This window comes from Cebidichthys violaceus, unplaced genomic scaffold (assembly GCF_023349555.1).
Source record: "Cebidichthys violaceus isolate CVI_PGR_0920_01 unplaced genomic scaffold, fCebVio1.0.p SCAF_2, whole genome shotgun sequence".
Classification (NCBI taxonomy): domain Eukaryota; kingdom Metazoa; phylum Chordata; class Actinopteri; order Perciformes; family Stichaeidae; genus Cebidichthys; species Cebidichthys violaceus.
In genome coordinates, this window is record NW_027176372.1 from 18,945,738 (window position 1) to 18,962,890 (window position 17,153).

General features: G+C 42.0%; 2 protein-coding genes across 2 annotated transcripts; both read right to left on the bottom strand.

The window, feature by feature from the left end:
- Nucleotides 1-396: 396 nt before the first annotated feature.
- On the bottom strand, nt 397-2,514 carry slc25a5 (solute carrier family 25 member 5). The gene is made up of 4 exons (XM_068715001.1): nt 2,327-2,514; nt 1,162-1,648; nt 920-1,060; nt 397-820 (listed from the first exon to the last, which is right to left on the bottom strand). The coding sequence occupies exons 1-4, from the start codon at nt 2,435-2,437 to the stop codon at nt 663-665; spliced, it is 897 nt and encodes a 298-aa protein (XP_068571102.1). The 5' UTR covers nt 2,438-2,514; the 3' UTR covers nt 397-662.
- A 624-nt stretch (nt 2,515-3,138) lies between these two features.
- On the bottom strand, nt 3,139-9,575 carry slc25a43 (solute carrier family 25 member 43). The gene is made up of 5 exons (XM_068715002.1): nt 9,164-9,575; nt 6,819-7,060; nt 6,489-6,661; nt 4,412-4,546; nt 3,139-3,869 (listed from the first exon to the last, which is right to left on the bottom strand). The coding sequence occupies exons 1-5, from the start codon at nt 9,433-9,435 to the stop codon at nt 3,657-3,659; spliced, it is 1,035 nt and encodes a 344-aa protein (XP_068571103.1). The 5' UTR covers nt 9,436-9,575; the 3' UTR covers nt 3,139-3,656.
- Between the last annotated feature and the right edge of the window lie 7,578 nt (nt 9,576-17,153).

A 17,153-nucleotide genomic window follows, 5' to 3' on the forward strand; every position in this document is an offset into this window, starting at 1 on the left:
TCAGAAGACACTTGGCAGGAGATAAATGTGTATTTAGAAGGTTGCATTAATCCACTTCGCGACAGGTAATCCTGGTTGCTTTCTCTGCAGGAAGTCGCTTGTGCAAATATTCTGCAGAACTAGCAATATATGTGAAATGCACTGGTAAGACTTCTGACAAATCATTTTTTCCATAAGCATGCCATGGATGATATATTGTCAGCAGGTCAACTTTCTCAGCTGATTTTGGCTCGTCCCCAACTACAACCTAAGAGTCGTCTGCAGCTCTAAGCTTACATTACACACAGCATGCTGCCAAATGGCTTCCTGAAGCAACACAACTGAGACGCTCAGTCACTCCGGCTCTACTGGTACCCTTCATACGTCACACTATATCACATAAAACCAGGCAGGAGATTCACTTGGTAGGTGGCGTTTATTTCTCTTTGTTTAGGCAAGGTTCCTGTGTTCAGGGAATGACATTCTGGTGAGAGACAAAACAACTAAAGGAAAAAAAAAAGCATGGGGCCAAGAGAAGAGCACATAACAGATTCCCCCAGTACAACTAGTAGAAAATACTAGTTGGTCCCTATAAATATAGTTTGGCATTTAAGTCCTTCCAAATGTACAAGATATGTTACAGTTAAACGTCACAACATGAACAGTGGACATACAAAAACAACTTAGATGACTTTCTTGAGCTCATCATACAAGACGAGCACGAAGGCGCCTCCCATGCCTCTGAGCACGTTAGACAAGGCCCCCTTGAAGAAGGCCTTGGAGCCCTCTTCACGTAAGATCTTCTTCCAGCAGTCAATGGTGCCACTGTACATGATGTCGGCTGAGCGGGAAAACAGAATCACAAAAAAGTAATGCGTTTATGCTACTAACACAGCAGAAAAAAAACAGAAAGTTGTACTTTCTATGTTGTGCTTATTACCTCCTTTGCGTCCAGACTGCATCATCATACGACGACGGACAGTGTCGAAGGGATAGGACACAAGACCAGCGACCGCTGTCACCGACTGAGCGATCATCCAGCTGACAAGAATGGATGCGTTCTTGGGGTCTGGGAGCATGCCTGTAAGAGAAATGTCAGTCGGAAAGGGTAACTAAAAGTCTGAAAAAGCCAGACACTGACAGATACATCAAGCTTTGCGAAGCTTTTTGATGAAAACTTACCCTTCGCTGTGTCGTAGACGCCAAAGTAAGCAGCTCTGTAGATGATGATGCCCTGTACTGACACGCTGAAGCCCTGGTACAGACCCTTGATGCCATCAGACTTGGAGATCTTCACCAAGCAGTCTGCCAGGCCCTTGAACTCACGGCCCTGTCCGGTTTTGCCGACATCAGCAGCCAGACGTGTTCTGGCGAAGTCGAGGGGGTAAACGAAACAGAGTGACGTGGCTCCGGCGGCGCCGCCGGACGCCAAGTTACCTGCAAAGTATCTCCAGAACTGCTTGTGCCTGTCCACCCCGTCGAGGAAAACCTTCTTGTACTTGTCCTTGAAAGCAAAGTTGAGGGCCTGAGTGGGGAAGTACCGGATGACGTTGGCCAGATTCCCTCTCCAGAACGAGTAGAAGCCCTGCTCTTTGGGGATACGGACGATGCAGTCGATGATGCCCTTGTACTGCTTGTCAACCGTGATCTGTTTGCTGGCATGTTGTACCTGTAATCGGAGGAGAGACACAACAAGGATATAAGCAGATCAAATATCACACAGCCCCATTTATACATCAGTGTGAATGACCCTTTAACCTGACACTCTAACTTGTCTCATCATGACTCCCACGTGACACATTTGCATTCACGTGCCAGAGTACAACTCCGATGGCATCCATTCAACTATTCCCCAGCCCCTCCTGCGCGCTGAGCCAGGGCCGAGTGCAGCAGCGGAGCGCCACTATGGCGCACACCATGCTGTGACCTTGGTTGTGTGCTGTCCAGTCAAACTGAAGGCCTGTCATTGGGAAGAGGAGGACTTTTTGAGCCGCTTAATCACAGTATACGGTCATGTCATGCCCTTTATGGCGCACTGCATGTGGGCCAGCAGCTTGCTGGCTGCATTACGCAACAGGTCTGATGCGCCTCGGTTTGTGCGCATTCCTCATCTGTGCCTGTGGCGATCTCTGACACAGCTTCTACTCACAACAGTGCAACAACTTGACATTAAGTCTTTTACCGCAACACATCCCTACATCTTGTTAGATTCACCCTCCATCCCTGAGAAAGGACCGCACGAAAGAAGAAGAAAAAACGCCGCAAATGAACGACGCCAGTTTTGCGTTGCACATCTGACAGCGACTAATTTAAAAGTGCCATGAGAAATAATGATGTTGACACTCACTTGGAGAAGAAGCTTGACTCTCTCAATGGGGGCTACAGCTGTTTTGGAGATGGCAGCGCTGATACCACCAGCCAAGAAGTCCTTGGCGAAGGAAATAGCGGTCTCACTCATCTTCAGATGTTGCCGGACACCGTCCCGTCACTTCGTCGGTGGGGTTGAAATGGCCGACTCCAATCTAGAAGAGAGGGGATTTAAGAAGACTGAGCTCGAGGAAAACCATGAACTTCGACTCTTGTGTCCGATTGGTCAGCTGTGAGGGATGTGGGCGGGGTCAACTGATGTCCTCTGATTCAGATTTGGCGCTCTCTCTCATCACTAAACTCTAAAAAGACCAAAAAGTTTAAGTTGTATAGACTTTGTGATTGAATCACACCTCAGCAGAGCTCTTAAGTTGTTTTTGAGTTTTCTGACTCAGACTGGGCTCATAGTCAAATGTGAGTTTGAAGCAGCTGAGGCCTGAAGGCTATGGTGGGTAAAGGTCATCCCATCTGTTTATGTCCTTTGGCTGTCACTCAGTTTCCCACAGTGGAGGAGGACATGATTGAATCAACGGACTGATTCAATCATAATAACTAACTACACCATCCAGTCAGACTGATTGAAGCGCTGCCTGTTATATATTATCACGAGTTGCACGAGCAGCAGAGTGAAGACATGGAGCTGCATTTGAACTATAAGACAAAAAATGGAGTCGTTCACTAAAGCACATGTCAGAACTAAAGAAACAAATATAGAAGCTAGACAGGGGAAGGTTGGCCTCGACCATATTATAAAAATAAAATCCCAAAACATACAAAAGAACACTTCAAATGTTAACGTGAGAAACGTTTAATGTTTAAACGCATTTCTTCCATCACAATCCATGTGAGCACATTTACATGACTGATCGTAAACCTACTCAATCTTATGAAGCATCAACATTTTTTTACATTCATTGCACATTAAAAATTATAATCTATCACACAAGTAAGTAAGTAAAAGAGCTTTTGCAGCCCATTTGGATAAAATACAGTATGGCACTATTTGACGTTAATAACTGAAATAAGATCCAAAATAAATAGCTAATATAACATAATATTTGGTTAAAAACAGACATGGAGACACATGAAGGGTGAATGAACAATTAATAAAACAAATGACACTGTCGGATAAAATAAAAAAAGTTTGTGAAAGAGGTAGACTGTTGCTGACTGGACATAATGTAAATGCATGTTAGCACCTTCTATGAAGACACAGAGCCTGAAATGTTGTGGAATTATTACAGACTCTGAAGTATTTCATTTTGCTGTTCAAGTGTGGCCGGCAGTCAGACATCTTCTCATGTGAAGCTTCACCAGCGGTTTCCGAGAGACGACTCCCCCGACTCGAAGCTCCTGTTTTTCAGGTAGCGCTTCGCCTCCTGCAGCTCGGACGGCCCGAGGCTCTGGTCGACGCCCGGTGCAAGTTTGTAGCTCAGTGGTGAGACGATGTAGCCGTTGCGGTAAAGGCAGCCCTGCTTACACATCTCGAAGCAGGTGAAAAGAAGGCCGAAGTAGGGAACGATCTGTGAGGGGAGGACACGGAGATGAGTGTGATGCCAAACGCCTCATGTGATGAAATTGACCATAAATCCACACAGAGACGGTTGAGGTCTGGTTTGATTTGATTATCATCTAAAGTGTGCTCAATGTGTCTTCAACTCATTTTCATTCAGGCTGACATTATGGTAAAAAAAAAAAAAAGCAGCTCATGACAAGGCCTCACATTTGTAAAACAGCATCCAACTATCGTGACATTTGCAGCTGAAATAGGAGAGTGGAGCATGCTGTTCTTGAGAGAGACTTTGCTCACCTTGCTCGTGCACATTCACGCTATAATTTACCCCCCCCCCCCCCCCCCCCCATCCTCACTCTCCCTTTTGCGTAGGAATTAGTTGACAACTCCGTCCCCGTCATAAAGTCACTCATGTTCCTGAAGAGTTATTTCAGTTCCAAACATAAGACGAAGTAGACCGGTGCTCGATCCTTATGATTGATAGAGTACAATATGGCTGTGATATAAATAATAATAATAATATATATGAGTTATATATGAATAAAACGGTACCTTTATTGTGTTGGCAGTGAGGCCATTCCACAGTGAGAGGATGCCCTTGCTTTTTACAACCTGCACGAAACAGTCAATCATTCCACTGAAATGGACGTCGACTCCCCCAAAATGGGGAAGACGGCCACTCTGCGCCTGAGAAAAGAATGAAAATGAAAATGAACAGCGGTGAATCACCCAGATGCCATTATGTGTCTGGAAAGTAATAACCAGAAAGGTCAAGAGAAGCATGACAAGACACATAGAATTTATTGCAAATTTGGAGGAAGAGTTAATGGTTAGTTAAGTATATCAGCAACGTTTTCATAATATTCTGTGCGATGAAAGGCACGGGAACAGTATATTAAAGTTCACCACACTCAAACTAAGGGAGACAGTCACACTGCTTCATGTGTGTGTGTGTGTGTGTGTGTGTGTGTGTGTGTGTGTGTGTGTGTGTGTGTGTGAACCACGGCAACAACTCTACAGGGTGACCGTCGTGCGACAGAGGAAATGTATTTTTAGAACAGGGGTCATCACCTACATTTCTCCAAGGGTCAGAACACGTATAAGTTGACACCGTTGAGGTTGGACTTTTACTTTTCAAGCCAACTCAGCAAATCATTGTTGACTATTTTCACTTTCTTATATAATCATTTTATATGCTTATATCAGTGTTTAAAAAACAACTAAATGAAAAAAAAAAGTGTTGTGAGTTTGTCCCAATAGTCTTGCATGAGGATACTCATTTACAGGTAGAAATTGTTCCTAATAAAATAATTACCATCTCAATTGTTTTAGTAGTTGCTTCTATACAGGAAGCAACAAATGCTGGATATCCTAAAAAGCAGAACACATTTCTTTTTCCACCTCACATTTTCTGAATTTGTTAATATCGTGCCGCCAGTCGACGATCACTGCTTGAGTAGTTTCACGGTTCCTAAGGGGACACGCAGCCAAAATGGCATTAAACTGTTCAAACAGCTTCTTTTGTCGAGGAAACATGAAACTAATCGGTGAGTAAAACAATACGCAGCTTCTGCAAACATCCTCAGCTATTCTCTGTCTGCTTTTTAATGTTTAACTCTGAGACCTAGTCGAGAGCTGAATCCCCAAGTTAAACCGTTATGTAAGGCGTCTCTTTATGGTCGGCTGGCATGGTTGTGATGGTTAACTGGACATACACAACTCTCACTTTGCCCGCTGTCTGATAGTGACCGGCTATCTTTAGAGAATGTATCTATAGCTTCTGCAGACCCGGGACACATTTGCATTCCCAGCTGCTGGTGAACCTTGTGATAGCTAATAATAGGATGATAAAACCGGATGTAGTAATATTGTTGTTCCCTGTGTGTCCTCCCCAACATACAGACAATATCTCTAGCATCATTTCAGAGGAAAGTGTGTCTTCCTGTAACCAAGGTGTTTTTATAAACTTATATGATAAATGCCCTGACTTTATAAATAGTCATAGGTTAAATTATTTTATTTTTAAAACATACTAATGAGAAGATTTGGATTTAAGAATTTAAATGTTCCGTCTTTGAAAACATTGAGTGACCAGGAAAGGCTGAACTTAATATAGGTACAGGCTGACTGCCCCCGTGTGGACTGAATGTGGTAATACAGCCAGAATACACAACCTGAAATACAGTAGACTTGTTTTATTTACAGTTAAATATAATATTAATTACATATTTATTTATTTCAGCTATGAATACCAAAATATAATTCATAAAAATGAATAGATGATACAGTTGAAGAGGATTAGTTGGTTTAATTGAGAAATCTATTAAAAATATTCCCAGTATTATTAATAAGGGGTCAAATAGTCATGTAGAGAGAGCTAGAAATTTTGCCAATTAATATTTCCCTTAAAAGACTAAGACTAAGAGAAAATGCTAAGTTGACCAAGAGCCTTTTTACCATTAGTAGACTATCTGACAAAGAGTGTATTCATGTATTAATCCTCTATTCAATATTGAATTACTGACACTCTTCATTTATTTAGTGTAGTGTATTTTAAATGGGCCTGTTTCAGTTCTCCTAGAAAACACAACCTACATTGAGAAAGTGAAGTGTTCTGCTGGTAAATTACCTGCATCTTCCGCTTTACAGTTTCAAACGGGTAGGAGAGGGTTTGGGCGACTCCCGCTGCGAGACAGCCATTAATGAAGTTCTGGAGAGGAGTGAAGCGAAAAGGAGGCTCCTGCCAGAGTTTGTCCAAGTTCATGTAAACTGCGTAGCAACCGATAGAAAAGGGAAATGCACCTGTGGACAAATGAAATGTGCTGTAAGTTCATCATTCATGAAACGTGTGTTCAAATGATGTTGAGACTGAAGAAAACTCCTCATCTGGAGGAACAGAAGTGCCTTTAATAAAGAGTAAATATTCTGGCTCTACATGCTGTGAATATGCAAAACACACCCAACAAAGTGAGAGAAAAGCCCCTGTAGAGAGCAGGCAGCCCTTCATTCCTGTAGATCTTTGAGAGGGTGTGAACTACGCCGACGTAGGTGGGCTGTCTGCAGCTCTGAACGATGAGCCTGGTCTCTGCCACCTCCAGAGGGTACGTCATCATGGCAGCAGCAAAGCCAGCCAGTCCGCCGGCGAATATGGCTCTCCACTGAGAGATGAAGCCCAGTTCATCCATGTGAAGGTGGACGATCCTGGACAGACAAAGTCGAAATGAATGACACGTCATTGTATGGAGTGCATTGATTAGACAGTGAATTTGTCTTGCAGGCATTATTTGACTGATGGAGGTTTTTCGGTGCCCTCATTCTGTCTTTGATGCTTCATTTGTTGTCAGTGTTTTTATTGTCATTTTACACCGATTTTAAACCTGATTGTCCTATAAACTCAGAAAAGTTAATTACCAACCATTAATAATCAAAATAAATAATGAAGCAAATATAATTAACAAACATTTCCTGGTTCAAGCTTCCTAAATGTAAGGATGTGCTGCTGGAGGTGAGAATGTGTTGGATATTAATTAAATTGGATATTAATTAAATTAAAGTTGAAACAAACTATATCTGTCGATGATGTTTGCATTATATTGCTTCATAATTTAGTTATTTATCATCAAAACTGCTGATTGATTTTCTGACAATTGCCTAATCTATTAACTGATTAATCAGTTTAGCCTTAAATTGAATATATTTGGGTTAAAGACCAAACATTGAACTTTAGAACAAGACATTTTAAGATGTCACTTTGGGTTCAGGTAAAATGTGATGGGAATGTATCACCATTCAGACATTTTATTGACTGAATTGGTAATTAATTGCTTAAAAAAATCATAATTTAATTACATGTTAAATTGAAATAATGTTAAATTGTAGCCTATAATTCAATGTAATTAAATCAATGTACCTGCATCATGTCCACATTCTCACCTTTATGTTTTATATATGCAAAATGACATTAACTAGATGAGTCATGACATTGTTTCAGTAATTAATAACTAATGTATTGTTAGGGTCACGTTTCAGTCGCCTACATTACATAAAAGGAGCAAATAAATAACTCAGGCCACGTGTGTGTGCGTGTGTGTGTGTGTGTGTGTGTGTGTGTGTGTGTGTGTGTGACAAATGGCTTTGTTTTCCAGGAACATGGTGTACAGTACAGGACTGTGCTTTGCCAAGTCAGGATGCGGTGATGTTTACGTGCACCGGTGAGGGGGGGGGGGGGCATACCACATACTGACTGCAGCAGCTTCGCTAGTCAGTAAATATTTATGACTTTACGCTGCTCACTGCCCTGCATGTTCTTGTGTCTGACATGTTACCGGCATGTTTGTCCTATAGTTACCCGAGAGAATTAGGGGTAGGCGATGTGCCCTGTGTTTAGACTTACAGGCAACCCACCAACAGCCTAGTAATAAACGTTTTACTCCCTGGCAAATTTACAATCATAGAAGACAAATAAAGCCAGCAAATCATTTACATTTGAGAAGCTGGAACTAATCCTTGGCATTTTTGCTTAAAAGAATGACTTAAATGGTTAGTGACTTATCAAAATTAGAACCGGACAATGTATCGATAAAAAATAAAAGCATATAGCAACTATTAATTATGTATTAATCATTCATGTGATTTTGCAAGCAGGCAACAGCTACACTTTGATTATTTGCTATTTCTCTTTGACTTCTAGTCATAGTAAACTGTTAAGTCAAATCAAGACATCTGAATGTATCATTCATTCATTGTGCTTCGTTATTTTAAAGACCAAATGTATTATTAATCGAGCACAAATTTGGCTAACTAAAAATAGTTACCAATTAAAAAAAAAATCAACTAATTGTTACAAACATGTTCCGATTGTTGGACAACAAGACAACAGACCTCTGAGACAGAATCCAGGGCAAAAACAACCCCAATCTCTATAAGTATCGACTGAGCAAATACAGCCTTCTGATTGGTTGGAAAGAGAAGGTGCGACTCAGTACGGTAAAACCGGAAATACATCTTTAGCTGCTCGGATGAAAGTAAACAGATCTTTTAAACGAACCCTTTCACGTTATTTCAACGTGTCAAACCATTAAAAATGAACGCAGTGATCACTCATTATTCTACTGAAGTCACTGTGTCCTCTACTATTTTCCTTTTATACAGCTCACTCGCCACATACACTTACAAAGTTCAACGTCAGCTGACCAAGTAGGCTAACAAGCTAATTTAGCATAAACACTGAGCAAAACACCCACAAGAAACACTTTACGGTCGATACAACGTGAGACAAAACAATGTAGATCCGACTTTACTTACTTTTTGTATGTCGTGAGATGAACTGCGGTGTAGGGGAACAACCGCAGACAAGAGGCGAGATTTCCTTTCCAAAACCCTCGAAGTCCCTCATTCTGGTAGATGAGGAGAAAACTTTGCCAGAAACCCCTTTTACAGTGAAAAGTGCCCACCTGACTCTTGATTTTAACCACCTCCAAGGGCGACGTGACGGTTTTACTGAAAATCCCGGCGAAACCGACGCACATAAAGCTCTGAGAACTCGTCAGTCTGTCATCTTTTTTAACCGAGGCCATCACTGTTCGGCCCCTCTGCTTCCTGCGATGATTTCAGTCTTCTCCGAGGGACAGGATATGATTTCTTTATGCAGGTTAGACATCTAACTGTAGAAGCCGAGAATGTGTCCGTCTCCTGCCCCGACCAGCGGTGTTGTGGGACAAAACACGTCACTCTGACTGGTGCTGGAGTCATGTCGCAGTAACACTAGGGGGCGCTCTGGGACCTGGTTCTGCAGTAGAGCACACCGGAGTCAATCATTTGTTATTAATCTGAGACACATTTAAACCCCATGAAGAGTAGCAGTGCTGTAGTTTGAACGTGATTGACAAACATTGAAGTCAAGTCAGTAGATCATTATTTATTATTCGTTATTATTGGGTCACAAACACAACACTGAAGAATTTTGGTCTTGTTTTCAAAATAGGATTTGTTTTAGTTTATTTTTTTATAGCTATATCAAGTATCTCAAGTAGCAATGTCACATTGTGTGTTTCTATTTTGTGAGACTATACCTTCTTTTTTAACATAATTTTAACCAAATAGAGTATACTATATACTGTGTTATTATACAAACTTGTGATTTAGTGCAGTTATTCTTTTACATTTTTGTCACTGTCTAACTTCTAGTAAATAGGAAACAGTGAAGTAGTTTCATTAAACCATTCCTCATATTCTCAGGTGACCACTTGAGGGGTGCCCTTGAGGACTTCTTTGGTAACCACTTATTTTAGGGACTTTGTGTCTATAGGTGGCGCAATACTCCAACTTTCTGTCCACATGGCAACTGGTGGTAAAATAACTATCAGACGATCCTCCAAGTTAGACTATAAACTGCACAACTAAAAGTATACAAGCATGTTTTTTGGAAGCTACTCAATGGAATTTTATGATGGTTCATTTAGAGGCAAATCTCTCTTTTGGCGTGACATTATTTTAAATTGTACATCCATCCAGCCTCCTGTTCAGTGAGGCTCTGAGTGAAAGAGGGAAGAGGTTTTGGGTTGGAAGTTTAGTTTAAAACAAAAACAAATGTAAAATCCTTCTTTTTTGTTTGAACATCTGCAGTGACATCAGGTCTGATTTACAGTCTTACTGTTTTCATCAGCAGGGATTTGTTGTGGCTGTCTGGTTTCAGCACCATGTTTGTTTTTCTCCTCGTCTTGGCCCGCCACCAGCGCCTCCCTCCCCTGCCGGGCTGACAACCCCAGATGCATGCGAGGAGCCCACCTTCTGTCTGCGGCTGGACCACTTGGCTCCTTCACAAAGGCTATCTGGAATAACAGAGCCAACCAGAGGAAATGACAGCCTGATCACAAGAGGTCTCCCTCACTCCCCCTCTAGCTGCCTATACTGGGGGTGGGAAAAGGATTGTGTGTGTGTGTGTGTGTGTGTGTGTGTGTGTGTGTGTGTGAATGGGCTACTGGCTTTCACTTCTGAAAACTCAAGAACCAATGTGCAGTGGAGGTAATTGGACTAATGGCTAAGAAACAAGTGCAGAACTTATTATGTTCGGACAGAAAAGTTATAATTCATATTCTACTCAGGCAACCAGGCTACTATTTTAAAGTTCAGGGGTATTTGAGTCGTGTTCAAAGTAAATCAATACAATCTTAGGAGCCAGGATGATAAGCTGGAGAGCTAATTTAAGTCATAACTGTGCTCCGACAGAAGAATACCAAAGTAATACATTTTTACCTCCCCAGAGCAATAAAAGAGCTCACATTGAAATTGCTTTAGAAATTCTTTGATCCCAGATAATGGAATGTCTTCCTTTAAAGATAAGTGGTGTGATGCTGTATCTTATCAATTAATGCTTCAGCAATCAAACAGGGCCCCACCAAGAATCTGTTGCCACTCTGTCTCCTCTGCTGTCCTTCCTCTGCCCTCTACCCACCAGTATTCATAGAGAATACACATAGAGCACTGCCTTCTTCCTGTATGTATGTCCCCCCCCCCCCCCCCCCTCCTGAATGAGAACTTCCTCCACGCAGCAAAGTAGTGCGGGAGCAGCCTGCATGGCTTTGTGTCTCTCGGACCGGCACGTAGCAGTAGGTGTAGGCTGGCTGAGGCTTTGTCATTCTCTGGATGTCATGCGCAAGTCAACCCTTGATCTCCCACTTTGAAGTGCACTGCTGGAGGAGACTGAGAGCAGTCTGTGAGCCCACTGCAGTCAGCAGAGGGCGCCCGATACCAGGGAGGCCTGAGTCGCTGTCATCCCCACAGACTGGTGCAATAAAGATCTCACCTCATTATCTGAGACAGTCACATCACAGGCTTGTGTTTGCAGGGGAGGGGAAAGGGAAGAAAGGGTGGGGGTGGGGAACAGGCTGGAGTTGGGTGACACCAGAGTCTGTCTGTATGTGAGTGTGTCTTTTTTTAAGGGTGGGGGGTGTATTGGTGCGAAAAATCAGGCATAAGTACAATTCACTGTGGCACCACGTTGACACCTCTGCCAACAAGGCTGAGGCCAAACTGCTGCACTCCCCAGCTCACTTCACAGGAATGGGAGACTTGTTATGCATAGGAGCCTAATTTTGCATTAATGGTTTCTGTGATGGGTTAAACTGTGAAAGGTTGTCAGGGTTTGTTAGGAATAGTAAATGCTATTTTGCACCTCATTACTGGGAACAGTCTTTATTACAACAAACACTAAAACTTCTGTTATCTCAGCCCTACAGACCAGTAAATATGCTTAAATACAGCCTATGAAGTGTCAAATATGCAGTAAATATGTAGCCTTAAGGAGTTAATTTGTGTTTCGAGTGCTGATCCATAAATTATTATACTCATGTGGGATTAATTACCCCATGTGCAGTGACATTTTCAAAGGAGTTGTGCATTTGTTGTTGCTTACTTTTTATTTCCCCCCAAAAAAATCTCTGTGAGGGAAAATAATTGATTTAATAAAACAATTTAATTTGGAATTTGTACAAAATTGTCATTATATTGTGTGATTGCTATTTATCTTGTAATAACTTAACAAGGAATGATGCATCACCCATTTAGCCAGGATGTAGATGACCAGGAGGTCCATTGTCTGTGAGGATGCAGAGGAGAACTTCTGGCAGCTGGTGCCCCCTTATCTTCCCATGTACAGCCAATAAATCAATATCAAATCGAAGGAACAGGAAGCCAGATGGCCTTCCCACAAACCACTAGGCCAGGGCGCTCTCAGGGCCTCCTCGGCTACTGTACCACCGGTGCATGCTGCAACCCTTTGAAGACATACACATTCAACAAGCAGCTCAATGAATGACTAAAGGGAACAAATAAGCTGTTACGACTCTGCTCATTTCAGTGTTTGTGTTTCCATCCACATCAAAGGCCTCAGTCTGTTTGATATGCAGCCCCCACACCTTGATCCAAGCCATGTACAGGTAGAGGGGAGGAGCAGTCCATTGAGAAGCGAGAGGCTCATGTGGCCGGTTCTCTCAGCCCTGGCTCGAGGGCAGTTGACCCAGACGAGGGGTCTTGTGGTGTCTCTTGTTCCCCAGGGAGCTATTACCCCTTACACCGATCACTGGACAGATTATTTATTGGGTGGCCTATTGATTACACGCTTTTAAGGAATATTCACAAGAAGTATATTAGAAAATAGGAAACATTTAGAATGAATACAATATTAACAGAAAAGACACAGGTGTGTGGTAACTGACAGTTGTCTTGGAGTAAGGCCAGAGAGGTCAGTTACCTAAATACATCCCGCCAGACTCATTTGGATTTCTGTGTAGGCCAGGGGTCAGGTTAAACAGTAGTTTGATTGAATGGCTGTTCACAGGCCAGTGTGAAATGCCAGCTCTATTGCAATGTGGGAGTGGGAAGGAGGGGGTTTCTCTGGCCTTTGTGTGGCCCGCGGTCTTAGAGCACGGACCCATTGTTGGAGGCTGACCAGCCAGCCCCTCAGACTCTCCTTTGCCCTGCTTTGTCTCGAGCAGCGTGACCATTTCCTTCATCCAGGTCAGGGCAGGGTCGTGACTTTGGACACCAGTCCTCCCTGTCTGTCTGCTCAGCCTGCATACTTATAAATGCATCCAACACTGAGAGACGGATGCATGGGTGTCACATGTCAGTGTTAAAAAAAAAAAAATGTATTGGAGTGTCGGAGCAGGTTTCAGCCTTTTTGAACTAAGAGGATGACAGCAAGACAATCAGATGTTGTCCTGATTCAAATTCGCAGAAGCAGAACACCAAAATGATACCTACAACACTCAAAGTACAATATTAAAGCAACACTGACATGCTTCTTTTTTCTGTGTAGACACTTACATCCATCTACAATGTACAAATCAGAACACTTTCATGGTTACTGTCATTTGCATGGCGAGAGAAATCTGACCTGCACATTTTTGCGAGTGTATAAAACACCGTACCGCATACACGGAGCTGAGATAACCTCTTTACTGCCCTGAAGTGTCCGAGTTACGCAACTGTGAAGTTTTAGAAGAGTGGACAGTACCCTCCTTCTATCCCGAGGCTGGACCTGCCTTATCACGGTCTGGCCATCATGGTGATAAGAAGAGGAAAGGCCAAAGGGCCGCAAGGAACAGTGCGCATGGTTCAGGTCAACAGTGTGAGGAGGCTGGATTCAAAGGGGAGGGAAGGTGGACAAGAATATTATCTGATAAGAATCACCAAGGTCTTTTGATGTCGGAGGAGCTGATTCTGGGCTACAGGGTGTCATGCTGGGTGGACGAGCAGAACGACGCGGCAGGTACAAACAAGCGAGCCCTTGAAGATCATCTGGTGCTAAGCATATTTACACAGGGAAGACTGGGAAGACTCTGCTGATGCACACACTCAAACCTGACCTGTTGTCCTCAGGATTTCACCCTGTAGTAGCATTCTTTACATATTTAGCGTCTTTTTTTAAACCAGAAAGCACAAATAATGCCTTATTTTTGCTCAAGCCAATCCCCTAAATCTGTTTTTATGTTATGTTTTGTCTCAAAAGTCACTGATTAAAGCCGTCATGTGGAGGCCAGACAGGACCTGAGGCTGCAGTGCAAGCTGTGGCCTGAACCAAATGCTTTGCTGTCTCACCCAGGGCAAGACGGAGGAGGGACTTTTTGAGCCTGGTGTGGCCAGAGGGGAGGTTAGCAAGCTGCTGCAGCGTTTAAGTGTCCTCGGTTTCTTAGCAACAGTTAGAAACAAAAGATCTGAAACACATCTATTTGTATCTAAAGCCTCACCCTCTTTCACCAAACACAGCTCAGTGAGATGTAGTACTTTGAAGTTTAAGGACATGTTGGATGATATTCTACAACCTTTTTTATTTCTCAATAAACCGGATGAAAAATACCTAAATGAAAGTATCGTCTTTGTATCTAAACTCTGCTTTTTGTCTGTGCCATAAATCTCAATGAGCCGCACCGTTACACTGGCTGACATCCTTCATCACAATGACTTTATTTTGAGTCAATCCCCTGGAACATCTTCCTGCTGCAGTAAAATACTCACCAAATGTGTAACACTCTGCAGTTGACAAAAGTCCCCAACTATTTACTCCTGTTTGAGTAATGTTCACTATAAACTACAGTGCTCAGCTCAGCGGTTTTAGAAAATGATTTTACCCTTTCAGTCTGTCAGACAGACTAAAGAACTGTTGGTTTTGGCCTTTCTGTGAGATGTGTTGACGATAACTAAAATATTGGAGATACTGTATAATTGGATTATTTTCAGTTGTCTATCTTTTAGTTTCTCCTCACAACTTGAAAATCGAAAATATGATTTATTTTTTCATCCTCAGTTCACATCAAGCCAAGACAACGACAGCAAAGTATCAGCAACCTGTTACATCCACGCTCCAATTAAAAGAATTAAGATGTAAGGGGCCTTCATTATCAGCTCTCTCTGAAGGACATCAAAGGCCGTGCTGGAGTGAGAGTGCAGCTGCCCTGACGGTGTGAGTTTCTCCTCTCTCACTCCAGAGGAACTTGTTTGTGTTGAGGATGTTTACTGATCCCAGGAAAGACAAACAGCCTCTTTCTTGTTTGTTGGTACCGCAGCTCAAACAGTGTGCGTGTGTGTGTGTGTGTGTGTCTGTGTGTGTCTGTGTGTGAGTGTGTGTGTGCGAGAGAGACAGAGCTGCAGGATGTATTGTAGCTCAGTGTTTATCTTGTCTCTTGTGTTTTCACCCCACTTCCAAGTTTCCCATCAGAAGACGACCAAAATCAACATTGTGACTTAAAATTAGACCCAAAACAAAAGGCAGCCAAGGCCAACCAAAAGACAGTTACACACAGCGGACGTCTACAAAACATCTTCAATCGGCAAAGTCATTGGAATTTCTGATGTTACGATAAGTGAAAGCTTAACTTCAGTCTCATTATCAATTCATTCATTACTCTGCCAAGTAAAATCAATCCACAATAAATTGCCATTAAACACGTACATTTCTGAGCATTTCAAGCATCTCAGATATGATACCTCATCTGAACACATGGTGTCACTCTTTCTCATCTATGCCGATAGAAGTCAGAGGAAATCCTCACATCCAGTCCACATCTGTCAGGAACCATTGAGCTGTCAACTTGTTGAAAACAGTGATTCATACTGATTTAGAATTTAGAATGCTGAAGTTTTTCCTTATCAGAATCAAGTGTGTCACGTGTTCTAAAACCCATTGTGTCACATGTTCTAAAACCCATTGAGGCAAATTTGGCCTTTTTTGGAAATTTAAATGAAATCTTAAAACTGTATTGTCTTAAATCTTTTCACTAACATTCAAATCTATTCCGTTACAAAAAATACATTTTTGGCTCATCTTTGGGAATTATTTGTTGTATGATGGTCAATGAAACCTGTATGTAAATTATTGTTTTATTCAGGCAGGAGGCAAATCATTTAACTTTCCATTCATTCTATAATTCAGTTAATACTGATAGGAAAACATCTTAAATTCCTGGCTGTTTTATGAAATACAGACCAATTGATCTCTGTATTGCCACAATGGAGTGTCTCATTCTGTGAGCTTGTATCAGCAAATGTCACTTTGTATTGAGGTTTCCTACCACCGCTATAAATCCTGGGGGAAACAGGCTTTCACAGAGAAGTTTTATGGCACAGAGACTTCCCTTCTATTCTGCAGGGGGTATGGTGCTTTACACCGAGTGTTCGCGTGTCACTGTCCTTTTAACTGCCACAGTCCCAAAACTATAGAGGTATTTTTCTATTCAGCATCATCCAGGTGTTCACTCACAGATGTTTTGATAAGACAGGAAGTTTGAAAAGCTATTTCAACTGTGTTTACAGTGACTTAGATTAAGTAGTGGAAGAAGAATTCAGATCTTTTACTTAGTAAATGTGGACATACAGTGTTACAAGTAAAAGCTCTGCATTCAAAAGCTCAAGTAAAAGAACAAAAGTATTCGACTCACTTTACTTAAAGTGGTAAAACTAGCACTCACTAAGTAGAATGGTCCATTTCAGAATCAAGTATTATATCACTGGATCGTAATTAGTGTGTTCATCACTCTAATGTTGGAGCTGTTAAATATGTCTAATTACTTAATGTACTGCAGGATATCTTGACCTATAAACATATACGTATACAAAGTAACTAAAACTGTCAAATAAATGTAGTGGAGTACAGAAAAAATATATTTGCCTCCAAGCTGTAGTGGAATGTAAATAGCATAAAATAATACTTAAGTACCTCAAACTTGTACTTATGTATATATACTTGAGTAAATGTACATCCCACCACTGCTTAAATGACTAAAGAGCCGATTACAAT

Excerpts from the sequence above, each read along its gene's own strand:
- slc25a5 (XM_068715001.1), bottom strand. The coding sequence starts at position 2,437 with ATGAGTGAGACCGCTATTTCCTTCGCCAAGGACTTCTTGGCTGGTGGT. Across the intron at positions 1,649-2,326 it reads GAGTCAAGCTTCTTCTCCAA|GTACAACATGCCAGCAAACA; the intron begins GTGAGTGTCAAC and ends CTCCGATTACAG. Across the intron at positions 821-919 it reads GCAGTCTGGACGCAAAGGAG|CCGACATCATGTACAGTGGC; the intron begins GTAATAAGCACA and ends TTTCCCGCTCAG.
- slc25a43 (XM_068715002.1), bottom strand. The coding sequence starts at position 9,435 with ATGGCCTCGGTTAAAAAAGATGACAGACTGACGAGTTCTCAGAGCTTT. Across the intron at positions 7,061-9,163 it reads CATCTCACGACATACAAAAA|GATCGTCCACCTTCACATGG; the intron begins GTAAGTAAAGTC and ends TTGTCTGTCCAG. Across the intron at positions 4,547-6,488 it reads CTGTAAAGCGGAAGATGCAG|GCGCAGAGTGGCCGTCTTCC; the intron begins GTAATTTACCAG and ends TTCTTTTCTCAG.